Source organism: Melanerpes formicivorus, unplaced genomic scaffold (genome assembly GCF_026170545.1).
Source record: "Melanerpes formicivorus ecotype bairdi unplaced genomic scaffold, bMelFor1.0.p_v2 SCAF_18, whole genome shotgun sequence".
In the NCBI taxonomy this organism is placed as follows: Eukaryota; Metazoa; Chordata; class Aves; order Piciformes; family Picidae; genus Melanerpes; species Melanerpes formicivorus.
Genome location: NW_027142370.1, coordinates 2,782,003 through 2,799,181, shown reverse-complemented (window position 1 = coordinate 2,799,181; position 17,179 = coordinate 2,782,003). Strand labels below are relative to the sequence as shown.

The 17,179-nt window shown below is 46.6% G+C and overlaps 1 protein-coding gene across 2 annotated transcripts in view; it reads right to left on the bottom strand.

The window, feature by feature from the left end:
• Nucleotides 1–2,555: 2,555 nt before the first annotated feature.
• The window catches only part of SLC34A2 (solute carrier family 34 member 2), a 29,237-nt gene continuing 14,613 nt past the window's right edge, over nucleotides 2,556–17,179 (bottom strand). For both annotated transcript variants that reach the window (XM_068149325.1, XM_068149326.1), the window contains exons 7-15: nucleotides 16,617–16,760; nucleotides 15,604–15,715; nucleotides 14,046–14,241; nucleotides 13,154–13,249; nucleotides 10,480–10,600; nucleotides 9,629–9,796; nucleotides 8,144–8,260; nucleotides 7,932–8,056; nucleotides 2,556–6,350 (exon numbers count right to left, since the gene is read on the bottom strand). In XM_068149325.1, coding sequence (XP_068005426.1) covers nucleotides 5,775–6,350; nucleotides 7,932–8,056; nucleotides 8,144–8,260; nucleotides 9,629–9,796; nucleotides 10,480–10,600; nucleotides 13,154–13,249; nucleotides 14,046–14,241; nucleotides 15,604–15,715; nucleotides 16,617–16,760 — 1,655 coding nt within the window. In that variant the 3' untranslated portion in view covers nucleotides 2,556–5,774. The remainder of the gene's footprint in view (nucleotides 6,351–7,931; nucleotides 8,057–8,143; nucleotides 8,261–9,628; nucleotides 9,797–10,479; nucleotides 10,601–13,153; nucleotides 13,250–14,045; nucleotides 14,242–15,603; nucleotides 15,716–16,616; nucleotides 16,761–17,179) is intronic.

Here is a 17,179-nt window from a genome sequence, read left to right as displayed (position 1 = left end):
ACTTAGCAAGCAGAATCTCCAGATTCTCCAGAAACCAGACCTCTCATTCCCTGGGGGACCTAGTGATGATCTTTAGTGGCTCACACAATTCACCTTTCTGGCTGGTTTCCAGTTCCTGGTTTCAGCTGTTGTTTTCCTGGCTGTGCACAGCTCAGCTTCAGAGTCCCTGGCACATGGCTGTTTTTTCATGTGGGTTGTAAAGGTACCAACAAGCAGTGCTTGCATTCAGCATATCAACACCACTCCATGTGTGTGTATGCCCCAAAAGAGATGGCCTGGCTGCCACCCTGCAGAGGAAGAGAGGTCTCCTCTATCCATCCCCAAGCAATGGCCAAGGTGAAGCCCTGTGATGGGATGTCCCAGAACACTGGGTTGCTTTCTCTGCTCAGCAGCCTCACCAGATGCTCTGACTCCACTTTGTTGAGATTGTGAATGCATGGCCAGGGGTCTCTTCCCTAACTGGAAGGTGTGGACAGGAGATGCTCCATCACATGTGTGACCATGAGGTATCTCTGCCAGCTCCATGAGCCTGGGCTTGGGATGAATCATTGGGCTCACCACACATTTTGTTTTACTCCTAAGGAAGTAAAATGGGTTCCTGAATTTCAAGCTGGTGTTGAAATTGTTGATGATGAATCCCAAGTGTTTTCTGCCTGCAGTCATTTAACCACCAGGTCCAACCTGTCACCCAGCCCTAGTATCAATTTCACCTCATCTGACCCCCAGAAGTTCTGCCCTGTTTTGGGGCTCTGTTCTTCCACCCCACTCCTGCTCTGTCTTTGATTCCTCAAGCCCCAGCATCCCAGGCTTGCAATGTGGGGGAAGGAAGGAGCAAACAAAGTATAATTTCCTGCACCTTTTTTCCCCACAATGGGTGACCATCAGCTTGGAGGTTCCTTGATGCAGCAGCACAGGGATATTTGAGGAGAGGAGAGAAAAGCTGTCCTAAAGACACAGGTCTGAAAGCAGAGATGGGATCCTGCCTGATCCACAATGAGCTGCTTGGGATTTTTCCTGCTCCCTTCCTTTTTCCCCTTTCTGCAGAGAGGTGCTTGCTCTGAGGGCAGGAAGGAAATGTCCAGCCTTGCCAAAGGTGGCAACCAGGCTGAGCAGATTTCCTCAGGACTCACTAATAAAGGGACTTACTAGTTTCGTTTCTTCCAGCATCCAATCCCATGATCTGAGCCCTCGTGCTGCCATCCGAAAGGTTCCTGTGTCACACCTGTCCTCCAGCACGGACCAGAGGATGCTCTGCCTGTAGCAGGTAAGAGTAGCCACATGCCTCCCACTCTGCTGGAGGAGTTTGAGATGGTGTTCTAGCCTAGTCTTCAAGGAAGACACAGAAATTACACTGCTAAGTACCTTTTAAAAGATCTTTTCAGGCAATATAAGCACTGGAAGCAACAAGCAAGAGCCAATACCATGTGCTTGTGCTATACAGCAACACCTGAGCTGGCCTGCTGGCAGCCACCTGAGATCCAGTGCCTGAGGCCATTGCATTAGTCAGTTACAATGAGGCTCAACGCTATCCTGGTTCACACGTGCACCAATGCTTCCTGATGTCAGTTATGGTTGCCTGTTGCCTAACCCAGAGCAGCATTTGGTCTGTAAAATGTTTGTGTCTCCTCTAATCTCTGCTTTTTGCATGTGTAAAAAAAAACCTCATCCAGCAGCTGTGGTGTGGGTTGCAAAATAGCTCCTCCTGTAATTACCCTGCTTGTTTATGCTGTGGCAATGTTCTCTTAGACATTGAGCCATGTAAAAAGATTGATACACCCCAAAAGTGTAAATGGCAATTAGGGAATTTCATCAGGTGCTGAGTAAGGAGGAATGTTTGTGACGCTTTAATGCTACCCTTGGGTCTGTTTCTCCATCTTGCTGAAATACTCAGGTCTCAGTTGTCAGGGGAAACCTGCCCAGGGCCAGCTCAGTGAAAATCAGTCTAATTACTGTCCACTGAGCAGAATGAACACTCCTCTGACTCCTGTGAATCACATGTTGCCTTTGGAGTGGGATTGGAATAAAGGGACTGAGATCCACAGAGCATTCACTGTAAAAATATCCTAAGTAGGTTTACATTCACTGTAAAAATATCCTAAGTGGGTTTACACAGCAGTGTCACACTTTGGCATGTGGCAACACCAGGATTCTGCAGGATAGCTGGAGAAGAAAAGCAGCCAAATGCCCTTGCGTGGAAGCACATCCTACAGAGGTGATGCAACTGAAGTGTGCCTGGCTCTGCCTGCTGTGCTCAGGGTTCCTCCCCTGTGCAGCCCCTGCAACAGTGAGGTTGGCTCAGTGCTACCCACTGCTTTCTGTTGAGCAGATCAGAGCCTTGAGTGTTGGTTGAAGCCAATGGCAGCACAGCTCTGCACCTCCAAATAATTTACTGTAGATCAGAGAAGAGCCTTGCTCAGTGGCATGGCCAAGCAGCTGTCCTGGGGGCCTGACCTGCTGCCATGGTACTCCCTCCCAACCCCTAGCAGCCTATGACTCTGGGATATGCATACAAACAGCTATTATGAAAAGACCTTATTTTATGCATTTTGTTTTCAATTTCTCTTTATTTTTACATCCAATGCATGAGGACAGACAAGATGAATATTCATGACCAAGCACAAAGCCATATCCTGTCCTCGAAACAGCTAGAAAGACAAGAGTGGATGAGAGTTTAAAAAACAAAACCAAAGGCATTTTAGAAACCTTCTGTTGCCAAAACTCCTCATTACAGCTCTTTTCCAGAGAGGAAGAGTTCAGTATCCTTGTGCTTGAAGCCACATTTCTCAAAGCCTTGGAGGTGGTTCTCGTCTTGGCTCTAGGAAATCTGCCTCTGCATTGCCAACGAGCCCCATGAAACCTATTGCTGGAGCCCACAGCCTCCAGGAGACACAGACACAGTTACAAACAATTGGAAAAGTTATATTACAAAATATACAGGAGGGTCCTTTTTACATTTGTGTTTTTTTATGTGGTTTTTTTGGTTTGTTTTCTTTTTAATAGCTAAGCATTGCATAGTTTTCAACTACGTCATATACAACACCACCACGAGCCTTTTGCTGTATAACTTAGGAAAAAAACCCCCAACAAACAGCATCTGTACACTCAAATAATTATAAATAAAGTGTAAATATCTCTGGGGGGAAGAGTAGGGGAGGGGGTAAAAAAAATAAGCAAACTTCCAGGGCACGTTGTGCTGTGGAGTATTTAAACAGAGCTCTGTGGAAATCTGCTTAAAACCAGGCACAACGCAGCCTGGAGCAAGGAGGGAAGAGGGTAAGGACTGAACAGATCATAGGGGACTGGAAAGATCGTAGGGGAAATGTGACAAGGAAGAAGCACAGAGTACTGATATGTCTGACTGTTCATTATTACCCTGATTCTTTTGTAAGCACTGCTTTCCTGCAGCTATTCTCACTGTGCTTGCATGGCTTTCCTTCAAGAGGCAAGTAAGGTGCATGTTGGTGAGGGAAGGAGTTGAAGTGAGATGAAGATGTTTCCTCTGTCCATGGAAGAAACTTGAGATAGCTCAGAAAAGAATTCCAGATTATTTGTTTTGCTCAGATTTGTCCCAAAGAGGCAGAGCATGGGATGTAAAGGAAGAGATTCTAAAAGCATCTGGAACTGTGAGAATAAAACAAAGAAGAATTGTTGGAAAATATCCAAATTCCACTTTAAAAATGAGATGCTGATAAAATTCTGTTTCAGCTGTGTGAAAGACAAGGAAAATAACTCTCAGAAGAACAGTTTAGCATAACTCTGCTCTCTGCCCCTGAACCCCAGGAGAGCAGAGTTATAGCCCAGCTAGAAGCTTTTGGAAACTCACTCTGATTCTGAGCATGTTGCCACCTGCTCACCACTACAGAAGCAGCTGGAACGTCACTGAGTGCAATTTGCAAACACATTTTGCACCCACAGGGTTTGCCAGGTTACATGGCAGTTTAAAAAAGAAAAGGCATTGAAAAGAATTCTCACTTCTAAAAAGGGACAAATTTACCTGAGAGCCAAATCCAACCTGCTGCATCCCAGAGCTCTGTCAGAAACAACCAGCTCTTCAGCAGTGAATGTGTTCTAGAAGCACTGAGTGGCTGTGCTAAACTAAAGGTCTCCTCAGCATTTCTATTACTGATTTAATCTACAGCTCAGCCCCATGAACTGGCCTTTAAGGACACTTGGCCCACGTGCAGCCAACCTGATTCTTGCTAACATTGGTGGTTGGATTTCAGAAGTGATTCCATACTCACTGAGATCTAAGCTGTTGAAGGCCAGCAGGAGTACTCAGTGCACCTTTGAAATGCTCCTTTCCTGACACAGGAATTGTGCCTTGAGTCAGCCCACGAAGCAGAGCAGTCTCACAAGCATTTACTGACACCTCAGCAATGGTAAGGCTGTGAGCACGAGCAGCTCCCCATCGGGGGCTACACCACCTCTAGATTGACTCCCTGGTACTGACGGCACTGCTGCAGATTTTGTGGGGGATTTGGATTGCTACACACAACTGCCAGTAGAATTCACATTGTTTCCAAGGAGGGAGGGTTTAGAGCACGAGGGGATGGTGCAGAGTGGGCGCTCCTTTCTCTCCAGTAAACGTTACCTCATGTCCCAAGGGAGCTAGAAGCTGCTCTCTGGGTAGCTCTGAAGCCAGTCTCCACCAGTACTCTGAGGAGTCATTTTGTGGCTCAGCCAAATGGATCAGTTGCAGGCAGACTTCCTAGTGTCAGCCCTACCTTGGGTGGCTGTGTCTTCCCCTGCACTGGTCACTTGTCCTCCCTCCTGCGCCATTCCTCTGACTGTGGAGTTACCTGGTGAACAGGATTGGAGAGGACCATCTAGAGAGAGGAATGACCACACAACCACATCCTGAGTCCATCAAGACCTTTGGTAACCTCCCAGTGTTACCAAACCCAGTGCTTAACCTTCAGCAATCAAAGGGATCAGCAATTACTTTTATGGCCTTTAGCTTGAGATAATAAAAGATTGTAATGCCTGTCCCCAGCGTTGCAGGAGACAGAGAGGGCTGAAAACGGGCTCAGGCACACCCTCGTGCCAGAGCAGGACTCCCAGACCTCCGGAGGGATGTCCCTTCATTTTCCTTCATATACATAGAGTAGATTTTGTACATACTGGGACAACTCCAGGTTTGGTTTAACTACAGTTTTCCATTGTGCCCACTGACAACAGGCCAGGAAATCATGAGGGACCTCTTCTCTTTTTTTTTTTTTTCTCTTTTTCCTTTTTTTCCCCTTTTTTTCTTCCCCCCACCCTTTTGTCCATCTTTTCTTCCCTCTCTTCCCTCCCTTCCCCCTCTTTATTTATTAAAAAAACAAATTAAAATCCCAGAGCTTTGTAGGTATTTAAAAATCAGCCCCTGCTGGATGAGGCCTTAGGTGAGAAAGGCTGTGCCCCAGGTGCATTGTCTGCTTGTTCACTGTGTGACTCGGTTTGGACTGATCACCACTCCGCTCATCGCCCTCTCCGTGGGACCTCAGCAGGATTTCTTTGGGTTGCTACTTAACAGCATTGGATGAAAAGTACCACACACAGCAGGTCCTCTGGCAGCAAGTCTCTCCTCAGCTTTCCAGCAGGTCAGAGAGATTTTTTTTCCCCCCCTAGGGACTCTGCCAAGCTTGTTTGACTCCATTCCTTGATGAGCAATGTATCACCGGCTGCAGGAACCTAACAAAATATTCAGTCTGTCCTCAGTGCATTGTCCAAGGTGGTTTTCAAGAGCCTGACTGTCCTGTGCTGGGTCGCTGCTCCCGTGGGTGGATCCACTACTATAAGGCCGTGTTGTTTGTGCCTGCTTTCTCAACGCCGGCTCCAGCTGGTGGCCTTCTTCCGCCTCTTTCTTCGTCGCCCATCGCCATGGTGTTTTCATAAACCTCCATAGTCTTTAGCTGCTTGTCTTTGGCACCCTCCTGCTCTGCATTGACCTTGCAGCACTTGCAGAAGCCGCAGCAGTGTTTCCCACAGAAGGAGAGGGAAGCCATGATTATATTGTCCCAGGGCTCCAGGGAGTGCAACCAGACGGGGAGGAAATCCCAATTCTGCAGCTTCTCGGGCAGAGAATCCGGTCGCCTTTTCTGCAGGATATTAATTACCACCACAGCAATGAAAAGAGCAAAGAGGGGGAGACAAACACCCAGAAGAACTGGCCAGCCTGCCAGGGACAGACCAAACACAAACAAAGGCAAAAGGAAGAAGCAGACCAGGAGGTAAAATATAGCAAACCATCTGTACTGGGCTGTTGTGTTTCCCAAGGTCTTGCTCATGCGGATTGGCAGCCGGGTAATAGGGATGGGGTAAAACAGGATAATCCCAGAGATGTTGAAGAAGAAGTGGCACAAGGCAATCTGAAAGCAAAAACAGTGGATGAGTTCATTAGCTAAAATGCCTTTAAATGCTCCTCCATGCATGATACACAACTTCCAATGGCACTAAAGGGAGTTTCCCTTCGCTCGCTCCCTACGGGTTCTCCTTGCCTTTCGTGCTGTTGCTCCGCAGGATCTTTCCTAGCACAAAGCAAAGACTCACATGTTGTAAAAGATCACTGCCTGCAGACAAGGGGCAGCATCTGGGTACAAGACAAGCCTAGAGGGGGTGGCATATCTCCCCACAGGTGGAGAAGTCTTAAAAGACAGCTTTCAACTGCGAGAAGTGGGAGTCCATCAGAAACAAAGCTGTCAAACCCAACAGCTCTCAGGACGCAGTCCTGCTGTCAGCGAGGCCTGAGAACCACCAGAGTACTGCTCGTGGCTGAGTTCTGCATCCACAAGCTTTCAGTGAGAAATGGGGAGTGCCAGTCAGATGTTGCTGCTGAGAAATCCAGGTACAGACCCGGATTTAAACAAAAAAGCAGCTGAAAGGTTAGAAGGCAGCGAGGAGACTCCTGGAACCTGACTTTGCCTGGGTCTTGTAGAAGCTTTTGGTTCACATACTTCAGCATTAGCTTTTTTTCTTGAAATAGGCATGAAGAGACACCTGCTTGTGTTGCTCAGACAGACCAGGCATAGAACACTGAGCAAAACAGTACTGTCCCTGCTCAGCTTATCTTATTTTCATTCCATAACTCTTATGAAAGTAAATATGAAAGTACAGGGGTTTATTTTTACAGCCCATTATAAAAACAGCAAGTTATCATGAAATCTGAGCTTGAGCCAGATAGTATCTTCTCATGATTACATCTGTTCTATCATGCCTGAGGACAATAAAATGACTTCTGTAATTTTCTTGATTTATTGTGGCTAGTAAAGAAACATTCATCGTACTCACAAAGGAAACTTCATTATCTTTTCACTCTTTGATGTAGAGGGTTCATTCAAATGTTATCTGCTGCCTGGAATGTTCTTTACTGGGTGTTACATGGGAGACCAAAGCCTGGCCTGCCTACTTGGCAGTCAGTTTGAGGTAACAAGGAATTCAATAAAGCCCACTTAGATTAGATGCACAATTGGAAAGCAGATGCCATTATGCAGGCTGGAACCACAGGCAGGTTGACGTCCTGCCACCCTGAGGGTTGGACAACCTGCACTTAGGTTACAAGAGTCCCTCTACACTGCATGAACAGAATTAGGGTCCTGAGAAAGGAGCTACAGATGCTAGTAACCTCACAGGGCTGGGGGTTGTCAGAGATGTGGACACTGATTTACAAACTTGAGCCCACAGTCTGAGGTCAAGGGGTCCACCCCCTCTCAGTTCTGTATCAATTCAGTCAGATCAAGCACAACTTACCAAGGCAAGGTTTTACTATCTATTGACATCTGGGATAGAAGCCTTTTGCTCCAGCACTTGCAGTGACTGAGCTGCCATTAACAACACACACAGAATCAGGCACAGCCATCCACGGCATAGCACCAGAGCCAAGTTCATCAGGCTTTTACTCAGAGAAGTTGCAGCTTCTAAAAGAAGTGAAGGAACCACTGGTTTATACTGACCTGTAATGAGTATTTTAATGTGCTCCCTGGACTTGCTAAAGCTGCAAGTATAGCTGTTGTGGTTGTGCCAATGTTGGCTCCTAAGGTGAGGGGGTAAGAGCGCTCAATGCTTATAACGCCAATGCCTAGGAGAAAAGGAGCAGGACTGAGTGGTTGCAAAACCATGGAGAAGATAAAACATGAGGCTAAGTAACACAGTATTGACAACTTACCAACAAGGGGAGTAATAGCAGATGTGAAAACAGAACTGCTTTGGACAACGAAGGTCATGCCAGCCCCTGCAAGCATAGCCAGGTATCCAGCTAGCCAGGTAAAGGGAAATGGGAAGTCTGAAAGAGCAGAGAGAGAAGATTTCTTTAGCACAACAGAATGCTCTGTGTGACAGTACCACAGCAATGAGAACCCTGTTAACCATTTGAAATGCAGAAGTATTGTTTCCATATCATCTCTTAAATGATAGTTTTGGGTCAGAGTCAGTTCTACCACTCTAATTTACCCTGTTAGCTGTATTCCCTCTCCAGCCTCCCACCAATGGCTACACTTGGAGATGGGTAATAGACTGGGCAAACATTTGTCCTGACCCAGGGTAGCATTTATGTTGTAATATAGCTAGGTGCCAGAGGTCAGCAGAAAGCCTTCTAGGTGTCTTGACTTTCAGCCTGGTTCCTGGTTTCAGCCACCAGGCACCTGCTGCCTAGATCAGGCCTGCAGAAAGCTCTGAAGGTCATCCTGAGAAAATCAGGCAATTGGCTCTAACTAGTTTCAAGCAGATCACCTCCTAAAAAATCACTGGTTAAGCCTTGCAAAGAAAAGGTCATCACACTGAGGAGAGAAACTAGGCACAATGGTCCCCTGTCAGCTGCAGATTGATGAGCGAGCCAGGAAGCCAGGAGCTTACTCAGACACAGAGGAGCATGGAGTAGATCACAAACCAGCACTGGCTGGCAGCTTATTACTTTCTACTCCTTGTTTTTGCTTTGAGCTGTGTCCTCTGCCCAGGAGAAGACAGATGGAGGCCACTTGGTTGTCTTCCCTGTTTCTGGGAACCCTCTCTTCAACCACAACCAGAGCCACGCCAGGGTTGCTTTTCTTTACTACAGGTAAAGAATCAAAGGAGGATTAAGGAAAAGCAGTAAAGTGATAAAAAAATCCCCAGGTTTGGACTCAAAGGATCCAGGCTGAAAAAGCACCTGGAGAACACAGAAGACAAAAAGTAGCACTGCCTCGTCCTGCTGAAGAGAGGGCTAGGGTGGAACAGGGCAAGCACAGGGAATTAGATCATTAATCACTAGAAACTTTTTATTTCCCCAGCTTGCATCAGTAGAAGCATGCAGACTGTGTGCCAGAGCAGGCCATCACCATCTCAGCACCCCGCGCTATCTTTGCAGGATGGGAACATTACATTTCTAACAGCTAATGATTATACATCATGAAACAGAGCCTGGACTTTGGTCCCTGTTGCTGTTAATCTGCTGCAGTTCTCAAACAAGCTGTTCACTAATAGATTTTCAAAAGAAAGAGAATAACAAGCTTGGGAGGCAAAAAAAATGGTGTGGAGGGGGTGTGTGTCTGATTTGGCTCTAACATTGTGCTTTAGACCATTCTAGCATATATCTCCTGCTCTGGCAGAGCAATAAATGCACTCAGTTGTCTCTGTCCTTCCTGAAAACAATCTTCAGGAAAACCCAGATAATTACCAGTGTTGATTGTCTTCTTGATAATGCTTGCCACTTGTCCTTTAAGCACAGAGTTTAACAGCTTAACGATCATCACCAAACAGGAGCAGAGAACAAGCAGTGACAAAGCAAGAAGGATGAGACCGATGGCAAGATCGGGCAGGTCTGCGTCTACAAAGAGATGCTTGCCTGGAAAAGAAAAGGAAAATTACTTGGCCTAGCCCCATTTTCCCTTCTGATCTCAAGCCCACCTCTGGTTTTCACACATACCCTTAGGAAAATGGAACCAAAGGACACAGAGCTTAAGGGGGTGAGGCGCAGAGTGAAAATGCTCCACAAAAGCTGTGTCTGGTGGGTGCTCTTCTATGGACATGCTTATAAAACACACAGTGGGGCAGGCAGGACCTGGGTGACTGTATGCAATGGCTAGAAATCCAACGTGTTTTGGTGTGCTCTGAGCTGGGTGGGAGTCAGCTCTTCCCAGAGGTGGCTGTGTGTCTGAGAAGGGTTGTTGAAAAGTCCTGAAGGGGGTGCATAGGGATGGAGACATCCAAGATCCCTGACAGCAAAGTAACTGTAGCTCCAAGATACCTGAACAGTGAGGGTGACATGATACTGGAGACCTCAACTGCTGATATCAGGGAGCATGGAAAGAGATCCACCTGCAGCCAGATACCAGGCTGGTGCTGATAACTCCAGCTGCGGAGCCCTAACAGAGCAGGGGCTGCTCCAGCTGCCCCCGCAGCAGCAGCTTGTGCCCATGCCCAGGCAAGGGCCTCGTGACACACCTCTGGAGTGGTCTGTTAGCACCATTAGGAAGCTCCATGCATTTGTAAAGATATTACCAAAGGAGAAGCAGTTCTGCTGCTTACATTTAGTGATAAGGATTAGTTCGGTTTCGTTCTTCATGGTCCATGTCTGGTTTCCCTCAGTCCAGCAAAGGTCAGAAGATGTGCAGTTTTCTGAGGGTGGAATTGTGACATTCTGCAGTGTCTAAAGATTGCCAGACAAAGCAGATTAGTTCTACACCTACAACCCTTCATGAAGAGCTCATGCAAAGTTCTAGGATTTTAGTACAACCAAGAACTCATCAACAAGAGGCAGGTTTGCAAGCTGGGCTGTAAGCTGGTACCACATTAACGGCAAGGCAAAATGTTTTGCATGCTCTAAATAACTGCTTGTGCTCTTAGCCAAGTCAATCAGCACAACATTTAACATCCCTCAAACCTTCCTCTGTGTAATACCCACAGTGTCAAGTCCCTCATAGTCAAGAACCTTAACTGCTGATGTAGTTCATGGAGTGAGGTCCACGGCTGGCTGCAGCAGGAGGACAGTGGCATTCCTTTACCAGCCAGTGTCACATCCTCCTTGGGCTGAAGAAACACCTCTTTGCCATCACTTTAACTGCAGTTAATGGTCTGGTGAGCACTGCACAGGGCTGTGCTCCAGGACACTACAATATGCAGCTGGATGAGCACAAGCTTCTCATGCTGTCTTTCTGTGCCTCAGTTTCCCTCTTTGTAGAAACATAAGTGCTGCTACTACTTTAAAGCTCAGCTGCCACCGAAGAGCTCATTCCAGTGCTTAGGCAGCCTTGGTATTACTGACCTGAACCTGTATTTCTATTTAGGCTGCAATAAAACCTTCCTCACCAGAGCTCCTAGCCCAGCTGTGCACATTCTGGCACCAGGTCCATAAGTCCTTGCACGGATTAGGAGTTTGCTGACTGAACTGTACTTTCCCATAAAAGCAGCTGACAGCCAAATGGACTCTGAACTACACTGCTGAGCAGGAGGGGTCTCTAAGATGTGTGTCAGTGGTTTTTTTTTTTCCCCCAGAAACAGGGAAAAAAGGATCCAATTTTCTGCTGGGCACTGCCTACAGGCACCTGCATTCACATTCCTTCCCCTCCAGCTAGTGCAGATGGGCAAAACTGGGGGTGGACCCAGTGCCCCCCACATTTCCAGGGAGTGCCTTGTCTCTAGTCTCCCCAGCTCGTCAGCTTTTCCAAACACAACACTGGGCTGTTTCTTGCCTTCCTGATTTTGGTTGCCAGACATTGGAGTTTTACAGCAGCTGCATTAGATCAAAATGCTTTTCCTTCTGCTTTGCTTTAAACATATGGGATCCTCAGGTAGTTATCTCTGCAATAGGTCTGGTTAAGCATCTTTTGCCAGAAATGAGTTTAACCCACTAGGAACATAAATCATTTATATTATCTTCTTAGACTTGATAATCTTAGAGGTCTCTTCCAGCCTTAATGATTCTATAATTCTCCCCCCCCAGGCTCAAGTCAGGCCGTGTGGTTGCTAAGTATGATTACATGCTTGGGCAGTAGTCACACAGCCAAAGAGAAAAACTGCTATCTAAGGAAATATAACTCTCAGCCTACACTTCCCATGCAGTGACTTGTCTTCTAAGAGTGAGGGAACTACAGGACTTGGGGGCTCACACCTCACCAAGAGTTTGAGTTTCCCTCTCTGGAGATATTCAAGACCTGCCTGGATGTGTTCCTGTGTGATCTGCTCTAGGTGATCCTGCTCTGGCTGGGGGTTGAACTGGATGAGCTTTTGAGGTCCCTTCCAGCCCTAACATTCTGTGATTCAGTGAAGAGTTAGGCTGTGCCTGCCTGAGCAGAGGGGCAAAGGGGTGGCCAGGTGTGGGCTGCCCACAAGTCATACTTCCTGGAGATGAAACACCCAGCTCCTCAGCAGTGTAACCTGAGCAGTTCAACATGAGCACAGCTCTGCCTCTGTCTCCCTAGATAACATCTCCCAGGCCACCCAGACCATCACTCAACAGGATCTGGGCTCCTCTCAAAACTCAAGCACTTAATTTTAACCTTTGCTGCATGTCCTTAAGGTATCTTCTGCCTCAGGACTTAAGGAATTACTTTTCTATACATACTTGCAGGTAGAATAGTTTAATTAGAGATCCAAGGGATATTTAATGCTCTAATTGTAAGTTAGCTGAACAACACAAACCAAACACTCAGCTCCACAGTGTACCAAAATACCCAGTGGTGACAAATCTAGCCAACAGACTCCTTCAAGCTGCAGAGCTGCCAGGGTGGAGAACAATGGGACAAGACCTACAGAGGCTTTCTCCAAGGGCAGTTTTCCAAGAGAGCTGCAAATAACCAGCTGCTACCAGGTCACCCTAACACATGTCAGGCTAAAGCTGGTTAGATCAATAGATAAATGGTGGGGGAAAGGTATTTTCTTTGGCCTACATTGCAGATTTTTTTCTCCTTCCAGGGAGTATCAGGGTTTGAAGGCATTTGGATGTGAAAGGGGTCAAAGACTTGGCTCCAGACCACCAGTTCTGATAAGCAAGGGCCTGCGTGGTATTGGAAGCAGCCAGGGCAAGCTCACCACCACTACCTCAACCTTCATTTAAGTGGAGCAGAAACCAAACTAAATTGTTTTCATTTTTCCCCTGCTTGAATAAAAATACCACACTAATTTAAGGCTCTGCTTTCACAATCCTCTGATAAGAAATGTCAGCTACAGATCAGCTTGGCAATGAGTTTGGCAGGATACTCACCACAGAAGTGTTTGTTTCACACCAGACCTTTACCAGGCTTTTGTTTTTTGCTGATTCATCATTAGTAGCAATTGCATTTATTACTGATTTATCAAGCTTTGAAAAGAAGAAGAAGAAAAGCATTAGTCCAGCTTGCATCAGCTCTGCTCAAATAACCCTCTGTGGAAGCTCAGCTATGTTAAGCCTGCATGACCACCTTTAATGCTAGAGTTGCTGCTTGGCAGGCAGCAGGAGATTTACTCACCAAAAAAGGTACGACCCTATGTGCACAAGCACTGTGTCTCCTTCCCCCCAGATCCTCCACCACCTCCTCTCACCCTTTCTGTTTGAACTGCCCTGAGATGACTGCCTAAATCCTTTGCTTCTGCTTTCAGCATCTCTCTGCATGGCCTCCATCCATCCCTCTAGATGTAAGTTTCACATCATTTCAGTGTCATCTCTTCAGGTCCCATCCAGATCTTCTGGATGTGCCAGGTTATGCCAGCTGGTTATATGTGACAATCTCTAGGCAACAAGCTGCCCTCCCATCCATCCCATGTGCCTGTGCTTGTCTTCATCTGCCTGCCCACTCCTAGCTAGAGCTATCATCATCAAGGTGAAATGTGTGTGGGGGGAAATAACCCAGGAAACATAGACCTGGGGCTTTATGAAGCGTGTACTAAAAGAAGAATCCATCTGCTAAGGGGCGGAGAAGTGAGTGGGAGAAGTGAGTGGGAGAAGTGAGTGGGAGAAGTGAGTGGGAGAAGTGAGTGGGAGAAGTGAGTGGGAGAAGTGAGTGGGAGAAGTGAGTGGGAGAAGTGAGTGGGAGTCTCCCCCTCCTATATTCAGACCACTTTGATGACCTGTGACTGAACCAAAAAAAGCAGCATCCTTGAAGAAGGAAAGAGCTTACCTCAATGATGAGCTTTGTAAAGGGATCAGTGATGACTTTTAGTAGCTCAGGGGCATCATCACCACTTTCAAGATGAAAGGACTCAACGATAGCATTGGTGAGATGGTAGAGGTAGCCAGTGATAACCTCAATGGGCAGCAGTGCAAACACTGCCAGCCAGTTAAAGAAATCATGGATTGTTGCACCAGCAAAGGCCCTGCAGGAGAGATTGAGAAACAGAGCTGCTTTTAATTAAACAACATGTGCACAACATCAGTCAGCTATGAAATCTCAGAAGTGAGGATGAAACATATTTCAAGATGGGAGTAATTTTATCTCTAGGGTCACAGGAGGCAGCTACTTTGCTGCAGAGTGGAAAGTTGTTCTGTGCACCATCGACTGAGTGAAGGAGCCAGCCAGGAGAGTAGGACAAGGCAAACTAGAAAAGGCCAAAGTGATGCTTAACATGAGGCTGCCAAGAGCACTTGTCTGAAGAAAGAGGTGGCTGCACAGCATAGGTTTGTTTGCCTCTCATCCATTTTTGGTACATTTTTAATGTTCAGCCATGTGTTGCTCTGGGACCTTCTCTCCCTGACTCAGGGGAGGCTCTTGGAAGCCTTCTCGCATGCTCTTGCAAACTGCTGATGGGCAGCTCCCTTCCAGCTTCTCCTCTATAGCCTGAGAAGCCACAGATCTTTCCAGAGAATAGAATAGAATAGAATAGAATAGAATAAACCAGGTTGGAAGAGACCTTCAAGATCATCGCGTCCAACCTATCATCCAACAGCACCTAATCAACTAACCCATGGCACCAAGCACCCTGTCAAGTCTCCTCCTGAGCACCTCCACTGATGGTGACTCCACCACCTCCCCAGGCAGCCCATTCCAATGGGCAATCACTCTCTCTGTGTAAAACTTCCTCCTGACCTCCAGCCTGAACTTTCCCTGGTGCAGTCTGAGACTGTGTCCTTTGGCTTTGGCTTTGGCTATGTGTATTTCATATGTCTGGCATGCCATAAATGACAAGGTGCCAACATCTCATATCCCTCCCAAGTTTACTGCCCATCTCCAGTTGGCCATGACCTCTCTCAGTGATACTGTCAAGTGGCAGTCCAAAGGTTGTCACTGTATATACCTGACAGTCACTCTATACACCTGACACTCACAACACTTCTCTACAGTTACACTTGCTTAGTGTAGACTTAAAAAACCTTAAACACTGAAAGCTTTGGAGGTTTTTAGACCAAAATACTGTAATGTTGACTTCTTGTAACCAAAGGTGGGTGGTACAGGAGGAGCAGTTGAAAATTTATCCTTGTACAGGATAAGAGTTTCAAAGGGTGGATTCCTGCAAACCCACAAAACTTTCAAAGGCTCCCAATGTGCTTTTCTTTAGCTGTATACACACACACACACACACATCCAGACTGCATTATACTTTGTCCATGGCCAGGCCTGTGACTTTCCTAGCCAGACATTCAGATTTTGGGCCATGTAGTAGTGACAGTGAATACAGGAAGCAAACCTACAAAGAAGGAAGAAGAGCAGCTTTTTCAGATCTAGTATTTGAGTACAATACCTTCTAAATTCATTTCTGTCCCCAGCTTGCATGAGTGCCACAATAGTGTTTGTAACTGAGGTGCCAATGTTTGCCCCCATTATGATAGGGATGGCTGCTTTCACAGTCAGCACTAGAAAGCAGAGAAAAGGAAGCATGGAACACAAAAAAATCAGATCAGCAGCAAGCTCTTTGCTCCAAGGAAAATTAACATCTATTAATGTCACTTGGAATCATGGAATCATAGAATGGTCCAGGCTGGAAGAGACTCCCCAAAGGTCATCTAGTCTGACCTGCCTGCAGTCAGCAGGGACATCCCCAATTAGATCAGGTCAGGAATCCTGACTTCTCTTGATGTCCCTGGGATTAGATGCTCCAATCCAGATATGTTTGCTTTAGTCAAGCCCCCTGGGACCATGGTGTTCACATAGTCCCATGATTCCTGCTGAAACTGCATCCCATGGTTCTTGCTTTCACCACACATGAGAGGACCAGAGTGAATTAAAGTATCATAGTATCAGTCAGGGTTGGAAGGGACCACAAGGATCATCTACTTCCAATCCCCCTGCCATGGGCAGGGACACCCCACACTAGAGCAGGCTGGCCAGAGCCTCATCCAGCCTGGGCTTAAACACCTCCAGGGATGGTGCCCCAAGCACCTCTTTCTCTTCTGGGAAAGTCTCTTCTTTCCCAGGCCTTTTCCTACCTCCTGCAGAATTTTGAGCAATGCCACAGGAACAAACACAATTCAGTATCTGGCTAGCAGGAGAAAAGCATGCATGCACTTCCATAAGGAATGCATTCCGTGCCATGCATTCCCATGATTCTCACTGCAGTTGTGGAGTTACTGCTAGTAGTTGTATCGTTATTGTTTAAAACTTCATTTTATATCAGCAGAACAGCTGTGAAAACCTTGTCCTGCAGTCTCTACTCTGACAGCCAAAGCTTCTAAAGCTTGAAGGGCAGGAGGGAATGTTTGCAGCCCAGACCAAGCTTTGTGGTGATCTCTAGGAGCATACTGCAAGCAGACTTACATGTGGAGGACACCATGCTGACTATAATGGATGAGGAAGTGCTGGAGCTCTGGACCATAACGGTCACCAGGACTCCAATCACCAGGCCTGCAACAGGGTTAGACAGCACTGAATCATCTTTAAAAATGTCCCCTGCTGCTTTACCTACAAAAAAAAAAAAAAGAGAAGATATTCTCAGAGTGAGGGAGGTGCAAGGTAAAGTCCTTTGGACTTATCAGTGTTTAATTAAAGATTGCTCAGCTGTTTAATCAATACTCGTATACGCCCCCTACAAAAGTGTCCAGGATGATGTAACTCAAGGATCCAAACTCAGTTCCTGAACTTTCAGCTTCTCAGTTATCAGAGAATACTTTGCATTCTCCCATTGCAATGTCTGAACTTTGCAGGGAACCACCTAAACCCACAGCCAGCAGAGGAGAGACTGTAGGACAGAAACCCACACATGCGTAGACTCAATTGGTATTCCTGCCGTGACATTTCTGGTTGCTGCATGAAGAAAAAACCATGTTAATAATCCCTAATAATTCTGCTTCTGTAGCTTTCTGGGTTGACAAAAAAAAAAA